Genomic DNA, 16,865 nt, shown 5'->3' on the forward strand with positions numbered 1-16,865 from the left:
AACTAAAAAGTACTTTAAGTAAAAACTTAATTTGCCTCAACCAAGAGTTATTTAATATGCATAAATATTTCACATTGTTGGCGGATGTTGTATGTAACGAGATATTCTTCATCGGAACTTTTCAAAACAATTCCACACGTCTAATGGCGAGGACGTTGAAATGATTTGAATATGCAAAACTGTTACCCAATCATAGCAGTGGGCGTTAACTTCCAAGTCTTGAATGCGGCACGCCTCAAAATGAAGTGTTTGGAAGACGGTCAAAAAAAGGATAGAAAATAGCTTGTTTCTTCTAAATTAGGATGTTTTTAGATGTAAAAATCTTGATAACATAAGTGGACCTCAGAAAACATTATAAAATTTAACGAAATGTAGTTCCTGACCCCTTTAAATACTTAAAGGCGCCACACTATTCCACATTCAGCCCTATACAGTATGTTTAATGGATCTGTCCATGGACCCAGTTAAGCTCTGTTTATCCAGTTGTGCTCTGTCACTCTGATATATTACTATACTCTCTAAGCACGCATTTATGGGGTCGTTTATTTGATTGCATAATGCCACTTTGCCTTTCAGTGTCTGCTTTGATCTGTGGATGATGAAGGTTGTTTATTACATGGAGCTGGCAGGAAACTTAATAAAACAGTATGTCATTATGCAAGGGTTGTGGGTAAATGGGTGATGTGATTATTTAATGTTTAATGACATGCTTAAGTGAAACAGATAGATAGTCTATGTTCTGAGGAGACTTTAGTAGATGTTTGTGGTTTGTAAAAGCTCAGTAAATAGGTTTTAGAGTGAACCCTGAGCATTGAAGAAGGAAGCTCCTAATGGAAACATGCGTTCCAACATATACAGCTATTGCAACACGTGGCCTAATACACAAAAATATTTTAGGATCCCTCATAGTTGCCCTTTAATGCTGCCTGTGTGTGTATGTGTGTGTGTGTCGTGTTTTATGGTGCAGATATAGTTACTCAGCCTTGAAGTAAAGTGAGGAGGTGTTTATGGTCTGTAAAGACTTTAGCCTTAGTGCTTTGTTTCATGGCTTCCCCTCTAGCTTTACTATTAACTGTACAATTATGCAGGGCTAGGTGATATTTGTATTTTTTAGCCATTATTTTAACCAAACAGCCAAGGACATTCACAATGTTAAATGTGAGATCTAAAAAAAACATCATCATTAATAATAATAATAATTATTATTATAATTGGTTATTAATAATAATAAAAATTATTATTATTTTATTTTACATTTTTTATAATTGAGACGAAAGATTTCACTGAATGAATGATGAATTATAATATTTTTATTTAAGTTTCAATATAAAAAAGTATAGTAACAATTTTTATATATTTTGATTATTTTACTAAAATGTTTGAATATTTTGAAAAATGTATATTTAATGACGTCAGATAAACTATTGAGTTTGAAGATAAAATATCAGAGTTTGAACAGGACTGTACTAACGCTAACACTGTTTTTGCTATTATTGTTTGAATCAGATACACCATTAAAACACAATTTGTCGTAAGGCTATATATACCTGGATATGAATTGGCAATTTTGAATTAAATTTATGATAGTAGTTGTTTGTTAGTATTTGCAGGTTCTTATAGATTCTGTGTTGCCTATTGCACTGGGCAATGGTTGTCATGGCAATGAATACCTCATAATGATGGGGAACGCAGGCTGCTGATTGGACAGTGAGGGAATGTTACTTCCTGCAAGAGAGAATTGTGTATTACAGATTTATACAGTCTGATGTGTATCTAGCTAACAAGTTTCCGGGGGCTGCAAAAAGAGACGGCATAAAATAAACATGTTTTTAGAAGCTGCGAAAGCATCCGCAGTAGTTCTGTCAAAATCACACTGTTTCACTTTCAGTGAGAAAGCGATAGGTTACGTTGCTAATTTGACTTCGTAGTTGGTGTTTTTGAAATAGCATAGCCTAACATGTGCAGTCATTTGTTTTATGAAGACAGAAGCTCTCTGTTGTTGAGCCTCTGGTGGTTTTCATGCATATTTTGTTTGTTAATTTTTACTGGGTTGGCAATCACAAACACCCATCCACCCACACACAGTCTCTCTCTCTCTCTCTTATTCTTTTTTCTCCTCATGTTTGTCCACCCCCTCCTCCCCTGTCTCTCTGTAGGAGGCACAGACCACTGTCATCCATAATGCAGTGGATGGGATTAAGGTACCCCACCGCCACCATCTTTCCTTCCCACCACCAACCCTCTGTTTGATCTGCATCCCCACAATGCATTTCTGCTAATGTGTCTACAGACTATGACATCATCCAAGCGTGTCTTTGCCCGTTGGCTGCACGCGTGACCCTTTTGAAGTTTAATGTGTACTTGCACTTGTACTCTATGAAAACGTTTCAAGATTTAACTAAACGTATGCAAATGAGTATGCGTGTTCCTCTAATGAAACGCATGACATGTTGAACTGTAGATTTGTTGGTGTGACGCTCCTTTCTGTATGTGCCAGTTTTGAGATAAATGAACGGTCTGTTTAATTATGTTTTTTATTAATGATCGTGATGATGGGAAATGACTCTTGACACATCAGATGTTTGCAGTATGAATCTGAAGAGCAACAGTTGGAAATCTGTGCCATGATAAGAATACTAAACCAGCTGTCTCAGGTCTCTGTGGCTGTGCTTCGGACTGTGTGACCTCTTGTGGTAGACATTGAAAGTGCAAGTTGTGAAACAAACATTAAATATATATATTTGACAAAAAGTCATTCTTTTTAAAATGCATTTTGTACGGTAGCCTAAGTGGTAGAGAAATTATACAATTAATTTTTAAAAATATAAAATGGAACATGTTTAATGTGTCTGTGGAAATTATTTTGCAAGCATCTCTTAAATAAAAATAAAATAAAAAAAGTTTGTGCTGAAAAGTATAACAATGATTTTATTTAAAGGGATAGTTCACCCAAAAAAATTAATTCTGTCATCCTTTACTCACTCTCGAGTTGTTCCAAACCTGTATGCATTTTTCTCTTCTGCTTAGCACAAAAGAAGATATTTTGAAGAATATGGGTTACCAAACAGTCGATGGGCCGCATTGACTGACTTTTTTACATACACTATGGATGACAATAGGGACCGTCGACTGTTTGGTTACCCATATTCTTCAAAATATCTTCTTTTGTGTTCAACAGAAAAGAGAAATTCATACAGGTGTGTAACAACTTGAGGGTCAGTAAATGCTTTTGAATTTTTGGGTGAACTATCCCTTATAATAATTAATCAGTTTGTAAGTTTAACTATCCATCAATACAATGTAAATGTTGATTTGTGCCTGTATTTCGAAGGCAAAGAAAATATTATGCTGAGGTTATAGTAAATTTACACATTGTTATTAGGAGAAAAACTTTTTGAAAGATTCAAATGTACAGATTTTTCAGAGGCAAGTGGATGTAGAATCAAATTGGGCTAAAAACTGTGATGTCACATGTCCCCATAGTCAACACCAGGACTTTGAGTTTCCCAGGTGGCGGTAGTAAAGTCTAGATCTGGGCCGCTCTGGTTGTTCTGTCAGCGGTTGCTTGCTGTTCTGTGTGTTTTCTGAATTGGGCTTAATCTGAGCTGTGCGTGGGAAGCTGTCCACTTCTCCACGTTTGTCACTTTCTTTGTACAGGTGTCACAAGGTCTGTAGTGCAGCGTAGATGATGGAATGAGAGAACAAAAGTCTTTTCAGGAGCACCTAAATATATCGCCCCACATACTGATGGCCTATTTACAGCAGGAGTTGGTGTCCTTGGTGATCGCCACGGTTACGCTGGGACAGGTGCATGGTCCCGTTTCTCAGGTGACCATGCCCTCCTCCTTGTTTCCTATTCTGTCGATGCATTCAATTGAGCAATGAGGTACGGGAGAATGTGCAGTAGTGTAAACACTTGCTGCTTCAAGGTGTTGTTGCACCTTTCAGCTGTGACTTCATGACCTCCAGTGCGTTCTTTCTTTGCTAAAACTATTGCTAAAACTTTTTGCTAAAACGTTCTTTCTTTGCTAAAACTATTTTTCCTTGACATTTTTTTTCTTCATGCCTTAAAATAGCTTGAATGTAACACTACACCCTTGCCTCATTTAGTATACGTGGTTCTATGAATATGCAAATTAGCCCCGCCTCCACTAACACCAGCTCAGAGATCCACTCGCTGACGATCACACGTTGACGTGATTGGTTACAAGGTAGTTTGTGATGTCAGAAACACCAGCGATTTCAAACCACGTTTTTGAGACTGTCTTTGGTTCACTGCAATTTTAAGGAGAAAATACTCAGCAATGGTGCCGACTTAAGAATTTGTACATGGTTTGTCTTAAAGTGTATTAAAAACATAAAATAGATATATAAACAACAACATTAAAAGCTTTTCACCTCAGGGGACTTGGGAAAAAAAATGTTAATACGAATTTTATTGTGATCCTTCCACTTGAACAGAGTCCTTGCATTAGGACTTTCAAGTGGTGACCCAATACAGCACCATACTTTTATCATACAATCATCTAGTGAACATAGTAATTTATTGATATTTACAATAAAGTTTAAACTGCATAGTCCAACAATATGCATTATTATTTACATGACAGGCTAATTCTCGAATTTTTTGTTTTTTAAATATTTTTATATAGTTTTAAAGGCACAATATGTAAGATTTTAGGATTATAATATCCAAGAGCCACTAGAACAATGTTATATATATTGTTGGCTTTTGTACTTAAATTATTCCAAATGTTTCCAACTATGTTTAAATCCAGAGAAAGCTATTTTAACCAGTGTAACGTCCCGTGTCATTGCGTCACCTGTCAATGACGTCATATCCGCCTTACCCTCGAGTTCCAGTTTTACTTCTGTAGAAACCATAGAAACACCAAAGGCGCTTTAATTGGTGGGTTGCACCAATAAGGATTAAGCCTAAATCTAGATTAAATCAAGGTTGATCTAATAATTCTGTTAAAACAGGTGAGCAACTGTTTGGATACCTTTATCGACAGAAAACTAATCATTGTTAGTTTATAGCAATTAAAACTAGCATTGCAAGTGATAGCTCAACCCGGTTAGTCTTATTATTTGAATCTCTTGTTTTCTTGACTTACCGTGTGTAACATGTTTGTACCCAAAAAGTAAATCAGAACATGATTTATATCAGCTAATCAGAAATCAGAACATCAGCTAACATGGCAAAATCAGAAAGAGCTTTATTTGTAGGAACAGTAAAAAAGAATTTTCTCCACAATACAATACATTTTAAAATTAACTGCATGCCATTTAGCAGCACAAGTAACCCAGCATTTATTAATATGATATTCTAATATAGATCTAGCGTACTGCAGTGTGCATCAAGTGTCTCAAACCCGCCACAGAGCTAACGCACAATAGTGTTAACATAACACTTGCAGCCGTTACATGTGAATTTAAGTGATCAAATGTAACTGTAACAAAGTTCAAGTTCAAGGAAGGAACGGAGCTTTAATAGTAAAATATGAATAAGCAAAAAGGGAAAGGAACGGCAGCGGCCTGCTTCATACCACAGTAACATTAATAAAACTTGAATAAATTAGCTTATTCATGAACATGATTTGTGCTTTAGTCCTGTCCGATTGCTTTCCATCAGCTGTGGAGGTGAAGACAACAACTCCCATGATTCCACACTCCTTCACAGCTTCATCAAGTTATGCCTTTATTATAGGTTTGAATTAGTGACCTCTACAGTGAAACTTACATACTGTGCCTTTAAGTTATTTTATTTTAGTTTAAATAAGTTTTAGTTCTTCAGTTAGTTCCCATGGTAACATTTCTCATTTTTAAGATTTAGATTTTATTTGATTTCAATTACCAAAATGTTTTAATAGTTTTAGTTAATAATAACACTGATTTATACTCCCTGCAAGTGAAGCCTTATGTAATGTCTAGGTGTATTTCCTTTTACTTTTGTAGTTATACATTTTTTTTCATGGTTTTCGAGGATTAGAACATCATGCAACCTTTTGATAATTGCCTCCACCCTAGTAATAGTGCATTTACTCCTAAATGGCTTATACTTCAATTGGACATAACTTCCCTTTTCATATCCACACTTTGTGGGTTTTTTTTTTTCAACCGAACAATCTGAGGCTGCTTAGTAAGACCCTTCGAATCATATTTACCCAAATGAACATGAATTCACATGATGCAGAATAAATGTGTATTCAGTATGCAGTAAAGAAGACTGCTGGAGGCCAAGAATGTGTTGTTTTGTATTACTGTCTCTTCCTCATACCCATGCTGATCGTGGAAGCGTTTGCAGTATTCTTCTCATTAGCGCAGCCTATCTCTCAGATTTCAGCACAGGATGTTATAAAATTAGGAAAGAGTATTGAGTTCATTACGTTTATTCCCAGTGGAGGTGTGGCTTGTGTTTAATATCCCTGTATGTGAGTAGGATTATAACAATTATAATAACAAGCTTTTTCTAACAGTCGTGCTGACATTGTCATGCATCGTTGATTGGTTAATCGTGTGATTCCCCAGAGTTCTGCAGTTTATGTTAATTTATGGTGTGTGTATGGCAACGAGAGTGAGGACTTTGGCACTAGTTGGTATTCTTTCTGAAAAATGTTAATATATTGCCAAACTGATTTGTGCTCTGTGTCTGAATGTCACAGGAGTCGTCGGACAGCAGTAATGCCACAGTGGAGGACGAGGAAATGAAAGGTAAGAAACAACAATCAACATTTGTATGGAGCAACACACACCGCAACTCTTCAGCAAAGAGTGCTATGGTTTTATTCAGACAGGCAGCAAAATTCTGATTAGTTATTTGTAGTTTGAACTGCAAAAATTATATGATTTTTGTTCAGTACATTCAGGCTGTCATCTGCTTTCTTATGTCTTTTCACATTGTGCTGATGTGAAAGGGATAGTTCACTTAAAAATTTCAATTCTGTAATCATTTACTCACCCTCATGCTGTTCCAAAACTGTATGGCTTGCTTACTTCAGAACTCACACACAAAAAAGAGATTTTGAAGAATGTTTCAACTGTTCATACTGTTCCATACAATGAAAGTCAGTTGGGACCAAAACAACATTGCATCCCATTGACATTATTTGTATAGACAAAAAACACTTAAACATTTTTTAGAATATCTTCTTTTGTGGTACGCAGAAGAAACAAAGTCGTAGTTTGAAAATACATGAGGGTGAGTAAATCATTTCTAAATTTTAATTTTGGTTGAACTATCCCTTTAAATCGTTGCTATGGCAACCAATGTAGATAGGGATAATTGTCTACACCGTTGGAACAAACTCAAAATCAGATTTTGCATAATTACAGTGCAAACAGTCAGTCCTAAAGATCAGATTTGAGTAACAAATCAGCCATACAAAAGTTTTGGGTCAGAAAGATTTTTTTAAAGAAATGAATACTTTTATTCAACAAGGATTCATTAAATTAATCTAAATTGACAGTAAAGGCATTTAGAATTATATTTCAAATCTAGTTCAAAACCTTCGATTCTTTAAAAACCTGGAAAAAATATTACCAAATTTATAATAAGAAGAAATGTTTCTTGAGAAGCAAATCAGCATATTAGAATGGTTTCTGAAGTATCATGTGACACTAGCTATGTTTGCATCCAAAGTTGCGAAATTAACTTATGGGCAGAATTGGAATATCACATAAAACATTTGCAAATAAAGCAGTGTTTTCCATCCGATCTGTTCAAGAGAACATCATACTTGCACCTAAACACAACAAACTGGCAGACGAAACGAAATAACGCTGCCATGTTATCTTGTGATCGCATGCCCGGTGTTTGGGGACACTTCTGGGAGGGAATTAAACCAAATCAATGACATTTCAGAATGGCCAAACCAGCATTTGAGATGCTGTGCAATGACATTGATCCGCTGCTTAGTCCAGTTATCCAATCACATCCTCTGTTGAGGCAAAGTCAAGTGAGTTTTTTGTTGCTCATCGAGAGATTTATACGGTAAATGTGTTTCCATCGTAGTTTGTCAGATAAAAAATGTATCTGTCTCAATTGAGTGCATACGTTTTTTATGCACATTTTTAGAATGTATGCGTATCTTGGCGTTTCCATCCAGATTTTTTAAAATGCAGTATCCTGAAATGCACATAAAAATGGGTGAGGAGTAAAAAATTAGGGTTTGCCATCACAGGAATAAAATACATTTTTAAAATATATTACAATATTTAATATTTTAAATTATGATAATATTTCACAATATTAGTGCTTTTACTGTATTTTTGATCAAATAACTGCAGAGCATTAGAGACTTCTCTCAAAAACATAAAAATCTTACTGACCCCAAACTTTTAAATGGTAGTGTATGTAGAGGATGAACAAAAGTCTAAACATTTTAGATCCACTTGATTGTTCATTTAATGTTAGACTGACACATTTAGTGAACAGTTTTAGACTGAGCTCTTTCAGTGCTCACTTCTGTGTTGGTGTCGCTCCTACTTTCAGCGTCTGTGTCAGCTCTCTCTGCCCCAGAACAAGACAAGGGCACCTTGTGCTATAATTAACCTCAGTGGGAAACAGAGACCCTGGCTATTTCAGAGCATGTGTGTGAGTGTGCGTATGAGGAGAAAACTTGCCGCCAAATTTCTGGGCACACAGGGTGCATGACAGGAGCGTGATGTCTTGTTTTCGAGATCACACAAAAGAGACGGTGAGAAGGGTGTGTGTGTGTGTGTGTGTGTGTGTGTGTGTGTGTGTTACTTCTAGGTAGTGTTGGGAAATATCTGTCTGCAATAGTTGAGTGATGAATGATGGCGCAGCTGTGAGAGGTTTGCTTTATAACATCTATGCTAGCTTGACTGTAAGGAATATCTGTTTGAATAACAGTTGTTTGAAAAGAAGTGAATTTATTATGACTGTAAATAAGAATTTTCAAACTCTGAATATGCGCTTTGAAGCAACATCTTGATATCTGCTACCTGCTAGCATGCTCTTTATGGTCCTCATGCTGTTTACTTTTAATCGTCCAGTATATTGATTTGATTTTGTAAAGCTTTGGTCTATTTTGTTGTGTTTAAATGTATTATGTTTCAATATAATTCACTGTACTGCTTGATTAATTTTGGGTGGTCATCTTTTGCTCAGTCTTTCTTTCGCTTTATTTCTATTCATGGTAATACAAGCAGTTGTCATGCACTGCAGAAAATAGATGTTAGAACTTAAGAAATATAATAATACATTTAGAAAAAAATTCTGCCAGTGGAACAAGACAAAATACTGTACAGTGATATTCAAGATATATTATCTGAAACCAAGTCTTAATATTATGTCCAGCTTTGCTTCTCAGGTAAATTGGAAAGTGTCTCTTAACCAAACTTCATAGAATTTTCATTTTTGGGTGACTTATTTCTTTAAGAATCTTTTGATTTTTGCCAGAAAAAAGACACGGATTAAGAATAGGAACTTTGTATTGCATTTCATTTGTCTGTCGTCTACACTGAATTAACACTTAGCTGGAATCGCCACACGTGACATGAAGGTATCTGGCTCCTCTGGCAATGGATTTGGGAATGGCTGCAAAAATCTTATTGATATAAATTTGACCCATGCTTTCTGTGTCTCATGTATCTCTGTGCATTGTTGGGGGGGCGTGTCACAGGAAAGGCTGTAGATAACAGTTCAGTTCAGTCAAACCCCAGCACCCAGCCTGACTCCGCCCACACACCTCCAGGCCCCTCCCCCGCTGTCTTCAGTAAGTGCCCTCTGACTGCAGTGACATCACCCACTTTCCCATCATCTCCTTGTGCATGTGTGTGATACAGATCAGCACTAAAAAGTAAATGAGTACTATGGTCATATTCACCCATTAGTACCAGTGAGGATTATTACTTTCTGTTCTCTATTGGTAAACATGATACTTAATTGTTTTTAATCAAACCTAATCTTGCCGTTTTCTGTGTTCTGATCGTTTAACTAATTTCAAATGGTTTCTCCGGATTTATTTAAAGGGATAGTTCAACAAAAAAAAACAAAAAAAAGAGAAAGAAACAGAAAATTCTGTCATCCTTGCTCCAAAAAGATTTAAAAAAGCACAATAAAAGTATCATGAAAGCAATCCATATAATAATTTATGTTTTAAGTTTTATGAAGCTATGTGGTAGATTTGTGTGAGGGAAAGACTAGATATTTTAATATTCTTACCCAAAAAGTATTGAATGTTTTAAATGGCATAAAGGTATGTAAATGATAAAATAGATTTAAATTTTGGGTGAACGTTTCTTTTCTCCTCTTCTAAGCTCATCTCCATTCTCCACTGTTATTTCTGTCCTGCCCTGTCTGGGCCCACAGCTGCCACTAGGTTCACTGATCTGCTGGGTGTGGTACGTCGGGGCTCGGTGCCCACATCTGATGTTGAGGGGGGAAACACTATCACTCCAGCTGTAGTTTCTGCCCCCTCCACTCCCCAGACCCCAAACATTCCCACACAGAGTAAGTCCCTCCCTGATGGGCCAGTATGCAGATAGGTTGTACAAAGGAAGTTGCCGAGTCTTGTCTTCATTGCAAACTTGTCACTCAATGTATATTACTCAATGCAACTAGCTTGTTTATGCATGTTCTTTTTCTGTCATCTGCCTTTGGCAATAATGCATCGGCAAACTCCAGTGTCACGTTTGACTGATCTAGTGAGCAGTGTGCGCAGACCTACAGCCCCCCAGACAGACAGTGAGCCATCAGCAGCCAGCAGAGCCCTTACTGCCCCAGTGTCTGTCCCATCACACCCCTCCCCTTCCCCTGCCCAGCCATCCTCGAGCCCCCTGCCATCAGCGCATTGTGAGTATGTGGTGTCAGTGTCTGTGCTGGCATCACTGGCACAGCAGCATGAGGGTTTTTTTTATTTCCTGGGAGTGTAAAAAGGCAGCAATGATGCTAGTGGACTAACATGCACACAGTGTGGATGTCTCTGGTCATTCGATCACATCGCTCACACCTGGGCAAGAACATGGGGCTTAAATGCGTCATCAGTGAGCACTTTTGAGTCTCTCACTAGTGTTACTGCATGTTGATAAAGCACAAAAAAAGTAAAAAGAAAAAAGTTTCTCAATTGGGGTTGTTTTATTAAAATAACTGATTAATAGAAAATATATAAACACTACTGTTCAAAGGTTTGGGGTTGGTAAGATTTTTTAAATGTATTTGAAAGACGTCTCTTATGGCTTCCAAAGCTGTATTTATTTGATACAGTAAAAGTGTAAAAAAAAAAAAAGTTACATTTTAAAATATTTTAAAATGTAATTTGTTCCTGTGATGGCAACACTGAATTTTCAGCATCATTCAGTGTCACAGTCTTCAGTGTCACATGATCCTCAAGAAATCATTTTAGTATTATGGTTTTCTGCTCAAGAAACATTTCTTCTTAATTATTATCAATTTTGAAAACAGTTTTGCTGCTTCGTATTTTCGTGGAAACTGTGATACTTTTTTTCATGAATCTTTGATCAATAAAAAGTTAAAAAAAAAAAAAACATTTATTTGAAATATAATTTTCTGTGACATTTGAATTGTCTTTCCTATCACTTTTGGTAATTTTAATGCATCCTTTTTGAATAAAATTATTAATTTAAAAAAATGTGAACGGTAGTGCATATTTAATGTATAGTTTATATGAATATATTGATTGATTAATAATAAAAATAACTTTGTTTTATGAAGATCACATTAAACCTTGGAAACTTTTTAACATGCTATTTATTTTTGCTTCGTTTCACATACACTTCTTATATGCAAAATATGTAAATCCAAAAATGACTACATATTTAAATAATTTAAACAAACCCCTTGACAAATTGTGATCGGACCATCTGAGACTGATCTTAATATCAGATGTAAACACAGTTATACGGAGAACTGTGCCTGTAGTGATTGAGTGTTATTTTAACCTTCAGTGTGGTATTTAGTTGTTTTAGTCCTGTGACTAACAGAGCTGGAAAGGAAATGGTGTGTGTGAAATCATGTAGTGTAGGTGGCTGAAATCTGTTTGGGTGGATTTTCAGACAACCTGTTTTGTATGTGTGTGCTTCTGCCTTGTTTAACACAGCAGCTTGTGTGTACTGATGCAACCAGACAGATTAGAAACGAGTCTGCTGAATGAATTAGAGTAAACCCGTGGAATATATGTTGGTGTGTGTTTTAAAAGATGCAACATTGCTTACAAATAATGCTCGTACTAGAGAATTTTGAGAAGTTCCTCTCAAACCTGACACTTGACTTCCTCCTCCTACAGTACGCAAACAGGAGATCATCAAAATCACAGAACAGCTTATTGAGGCCATCAACAATGGCGACTTTGAAGCCTATGCGTAAGTTGCTTGTGTGAGAGGTGTATTTTAGATTTTTATTTAGCCACAAATGTCCGTAAATACAAAATGTTATAGCACTGAAACTATTTTAATTCCTTTCAGTAAAATCTGCGACCCTGGACTCACCTGCTTTGAACCTGAGGCCTTGGGAAACCTGGTGGAGGGGATGGACTTCCACAGATTTTACTTCGAGAACCGTAAGTTGAGTCGTATTGCTGTTCACTTTTACCCTGTTGGTCATGATGTACAGTATGTTCTTAAGTGTGGCTGTTTTTTGCTCTGTCAGTGCTGTCTAAGAACAGTAAGCCCATCCACACCACCATCCTGAACCCTCACGTGCACCTGATTGGAGAGGAGGCCGCCTGCATTGCCTATATCCGCCTCACACAATATGTGGACGGACAGGGCCGGCCGCGCAGCAGCCAATCAGAAGAGACGAGGGTGTGGCATCGCCGGGACTCCAAATGGCAAAATGTCCATTTCCACTGTTCGGGAGCTCCGGCCGCCCCTCTCCAGTGAAGGTAACACCTGGGCAATAACATGGGTCTCACTTTTGTATTATGAAGTGGAGAGTCTCTCACTAGTGTTACTGCACAAACAAAGACAAACGAAAAAGTTTCTCAATCGGGGTGAGGGGTTGATTTGATTAAAATTACAGATTAATAAAAAATATTATATAAACGCTACTGTTCAGAAGTTTGGGGTTGGTAAGATTTTTTCAATGTTTTTGAAAGAAGTCTCTTATGTACGGTGGAAGAGAGAGCTCAACGCACTGCAACTGAAGAAAACGCATACAAATAGAAAAACACCCGCAAATTAATAAAACATCTTCATCAGTTTCACAACACGTGTGCTCACAACACAACCAAATACAGAAACGCGCCTGTAGCAGGGCATGTTGTCATAGTGGGTAACATGTGTTTTTGACACTAATTTAAGAAAAATATCCAGTTTTGAAATATGAAATGCTATTTTACATATGAAATAAGCCATTTTTAGCATTTATTTTAAATGTAAATTATACATAATTATCATAAAAATGTGTTAATTGAATGTTATTTAATGCCTTTTCTGCAATTAACTTAAAGGGTTAGTTCACCCAAAAATGAAAATTCTGTCAGTAATTACTCGCCCTCATGTTGTTCCAACCCCGTAAGACTTTCCTTCATCTTCGGAACACAAATTAAGATATTTTTCATTAAATCTGAGAGCTGGATCACTCCTCCATAGGCTTCTTAAGGGATCGAAACTGACCGGCCCAAAAGTTATGAAAGACATCGTTAAAATAGTCCGAGTGACTACAGTGGCTCAACCTTAAGTTTATCAAGCGACGAGAATACTTTTTGTGCGCAAAAAAACAAACAAAAATAACGACTTTATTCAACTATTCATTTCCTTCTCTGTGGGCCATGATATTTCACGTAGTGAAACTACGCAAAGCTTCTAGGTTGTACGTCACGCATCACACACATGAACAGCATCGGCCAATAGTGAGCCTACGTGTGACGTGCAACCTAGAAGCTTTGCGCAGTATCACTACGTGAAATCTCACGGCCCACAGAGAAGGAAATGAATAGTTGAATAAAGTCGTTATTTTTGTTTGTTTTTTGCGCACAAAAAGTATTCTCGTCGCTTGATAAACTTAAGATTGAGCCACTGTAGTCACTCGGACTATTTTAACGATGTCTTTCATAACTTTTGGGCCGGTCAGTTTCGATCCCTTAAGAAGCCTATGGAGGAGTGATCCAGCTCTCAGATTTAATCAAAAATATCTTAATTTGTGTTCCGAAGATGAACGAAAGTCTTACGGGGTTGGAACAACATGAGGGTGAGTAATTACTGACAGAATTTTCATTTTTGGGTGAGCTAACCCTATAATAACAGTTATGAAACACATGAATTCATGAAATGGCACAAATGGAAAAAGTTAAAATAATAAATTCAAATTGATTGCAAACAGAAGTAAACATAAAATAAAATGTTAAGCACATGTGACAACTTGCCCCATTAGGGGAAACAAAACTTAAAATCTTCATTAGATAGTTGTCTTGTCCCTTGAATATTATTATTCACCACGGTTTGGGTTTTTCCCGTTACTGAGATATACAACCCTTATGACAACTAGCTCCTCTGTATTTGTGTATGCATATCTCGGATGCAATTTTGTTGTTGTGCAAACTAAAGACACACAGTTAACACATTTTCTTTTCCTCAGGTTGAGCTCATTGTAGCCACATCTGACAAGAGTGTCCAGCCAGAAATGGAGAGTGCAAGAGTGAGGGAGGGGGGAAGTTGAAGAGAGGGAGGAAGGAAAGCGAGCCCAGTGCTGGGTGTCTGTGAGTCTGCACACTGGGTCCGACCCCCTCGCCTGTCAATCACCTCACCTGCCAATCACTTTTGTGCGTCGTCTTCTGTCTTACCTTCAACTTGACCCCCTCCCTCCCTGTATCTTTACACCCGTGCAGAGACTCCCCCTGTTGTGCACATGTGCTGTGTGGAGTTGGACAGTCTTTGATTAGTACGGATAATAAGGCCTCAGCGAGTCGTCTGTAAAACACCACGCTTTCCGTCGCACCTTCCCAGTGTGAATAATGTTACACTGAATCGCCGTCCTCACTCACAGTGTAGATTTTCAATATAATTGTTGTTATTATTATTATTATTACTACTATTGTTCTTACTGTTGTTATTAGTATTAATTACAAAAACAATTGTCACTTATACCAATCATGTTCTGAATGCCAATGATTTTTAATTTATGTAAGACTTTTCTTTTCTAAACATTTTTAGAGAGCATGAATTTTTTTCAGTATATCCACAGCGGCCATTTCCGTGGTGATATGGATAAATAATGGTCTGCGTTTATGTACAGGCTTCTCAGTGTGATTCACATCCAACCGATGCGTCTGTCCATGTGTGTTCAAACGTAAGTGGGCATATGTTGGTATGTGTGTCTGTTTTGGGGCAGATCCCACCAGAGCCTAATCGAGAACGGCGTGACGTTCGGGGTCTTCCCGCTTTATTTCTCGCATCATTAGCACAGATTTGAAATAATTCACCGGATTTCAGTTGGCGTACTTTATATTGAAAGAGCAATTCCTGGTTTTTGGAAAGCCACAATCATGCTTGATATGTAACCTATGACATTTAATTAGTATTAGATGTTAGTGTTGCGATTTCTTTAAATATTTTTTTCAGCTGAACAGCACCTGTACAGTTGGGCTGACTGAATCAAACCTGAATAAAAACCATACCTCAGCTGAACATGCCAATATCATAGGCAAACCAATGACCTCCTCACTCATGTGTTTTCTAGGACTATGGAAAGATATGGACGTCCAATGACATCATTCAGTTTGTTCTCAAAGTGGCTCTACGCTTGTTTTAGTGTAGGTTTAGAGTTATTAGAGGCCATTAAAAACCAGCTGGTTCAATGAATTCGTGAAATTTGGTAAAAGCTGAAGAATTTTGGTAGGTTTAAGCGTACAGAGTTGCATAGTTTTGCTCTTTTGAGGTTGTTTTTTTTTTGCTTTTGTGTTTCATCATTTATATTTTTTGCAACATATGGTGTTAACTATTATCAATATTACTCATTCTATTTTTGAGAGTTTATATATATTTTGTCGTCAGTGTGCAAGACTTTTAAGGAGAGTGAAATTTGTTACCTTGGACCTGTTACCTTTTTAAAGATTGTTTACCCTTTGGATGGGCATTCTTTTCAAGAATGATGCGAAGGTCCGTAGTCAAAATCGGCAGCAATAGTTTTATATTTCAGAAGATGGTAAAAAATAGTTTATGAAGTGTACGCAACTTTACGCTGGTTTCAGTCTGTTTTTGAAGGCTTGTAATCATGGCGAACGGACGTGTCAGTGTGACATCATCACCTGGTCATGTGACTATTTTATTGACCTTATATAGACTCGTATACTAATTGTGTCCTCCGGTTGTATTTATTTATTTGATTATATTACCGCAACTTTCTACGTGGTTCTTAAGTTTGTGTGCGTCGCACACTTTGTTTCATGTTCAAACTCACTATTTTTGAGCCACATGTCATATCGATGATGACTACTGATCTTTTTTGTTGTTATTATTTGAAAGAAATTGTCTGAAACGCTTTTCACAAGGATAAAAAGAGGGAATTTTTAAAATCCAATCAAAAGGCTTCTTCCAAACAAAGCGACCCCCGTGAGGCACGTGTACGTGTGTTTGTGCTCCGGTGTCCTGCTTCTGTTACAGTTGCGTCTCATTCTTGGATGCTTTATCTCATGCAAGACTTCACCTGTGTTTATATAAGTATCACGCCTGTCCACTCCCTTAAAAAAAGACAAAATGACGAAAAAAATAAATAAAACAGCATGTACAAAGTGTACTGTTCTCTGTGTGTTTAGCAATGAAATAAACATGTTAACGAGTGAAAGTGCACATCACTATTAAAACAGGACACACAGTATTGAAACTGCAGTTTACTTGCATTTCAGCTGGAATTTCTTTGCATGATAGTCACTTGAACACTAGGT

At 37.0% G+C, this 16,865-nt stretch overlaps 1 protein-coding gene across 50 annotated transcripts in view; it reads left to right on the forward strand.

The window, feature by feature from the left end:
- Positions 1-15,068, forward strand: part of camk2b1 (calcium/calmodulin-dependent protein kinase (CaM kinase) II beta 1) — a 73,323-nt gene extending 58,255 nt beyond the window's left edge. For 14 of the 50 annotated variants that reach the window (XM_056263740.1, XM_056263748.1, XM_056263755.1 and 11 more), the window contains 9 exons: positions 2,157-2,201; positions 6,666-6,714; positions 9,648-9,740; positions 10,337-10,477; positions 10,652-10,819; positions 12,270-12,345; positions 12,448-12,542; positions 12,632-12,866; positions 14,561-15,068. In XM_056263740.1, the coding sequence (XP_056119715.1) occupies positions 2,157-2,201; positions 6,666-6,714; positions 9,648-9,740; positions 10,337-10,477; positions 10,652-10,819; positions 12,270-12,345; positions 12,448-12,542; positions 12,632-12,864 (900 nt within the window). In that variant the 3' untranslated portion in view covers positions 12,865-12,866; positions 14,561-15,068. The remainder of the gene's footprint in view (positions 1-2,156; positions 2,202-6,665; positions 6,715-9,647; positions 9,741-10,336; positions 10,478-10,651; positions 10,820-12,269; positions 12,346-12,447; positions 12,543-12,631; positions 12,867-14,560) is intronic. The other 36 variants (XM_056263745.1, XM_056263753.1, XM_056263746.1 and 33 more) reach the window with 4 other exon arrangements.
- Positions 15,069-16,865: the final 1,797 nt, after the last annotated feature.

Source organism: Rhinichthys klamathensis, unplaced genomic scaffold (genome assembly GCF_029890125.1).
Source record: "Rhinichthys klamathensis goyatoka isolate OS25496 unplaced genomic scaffold, OSU_Roscu_1.1 h1tg000210l_1, whole genome shotgun sequence".
NCBI classification, from domain to species: Eukaryota; Metazoa; Chordata; class Actinopteri; order Cypriniformes; family Leuciscidae; genus Rhinichthys; species Rhinichthys klamathensis.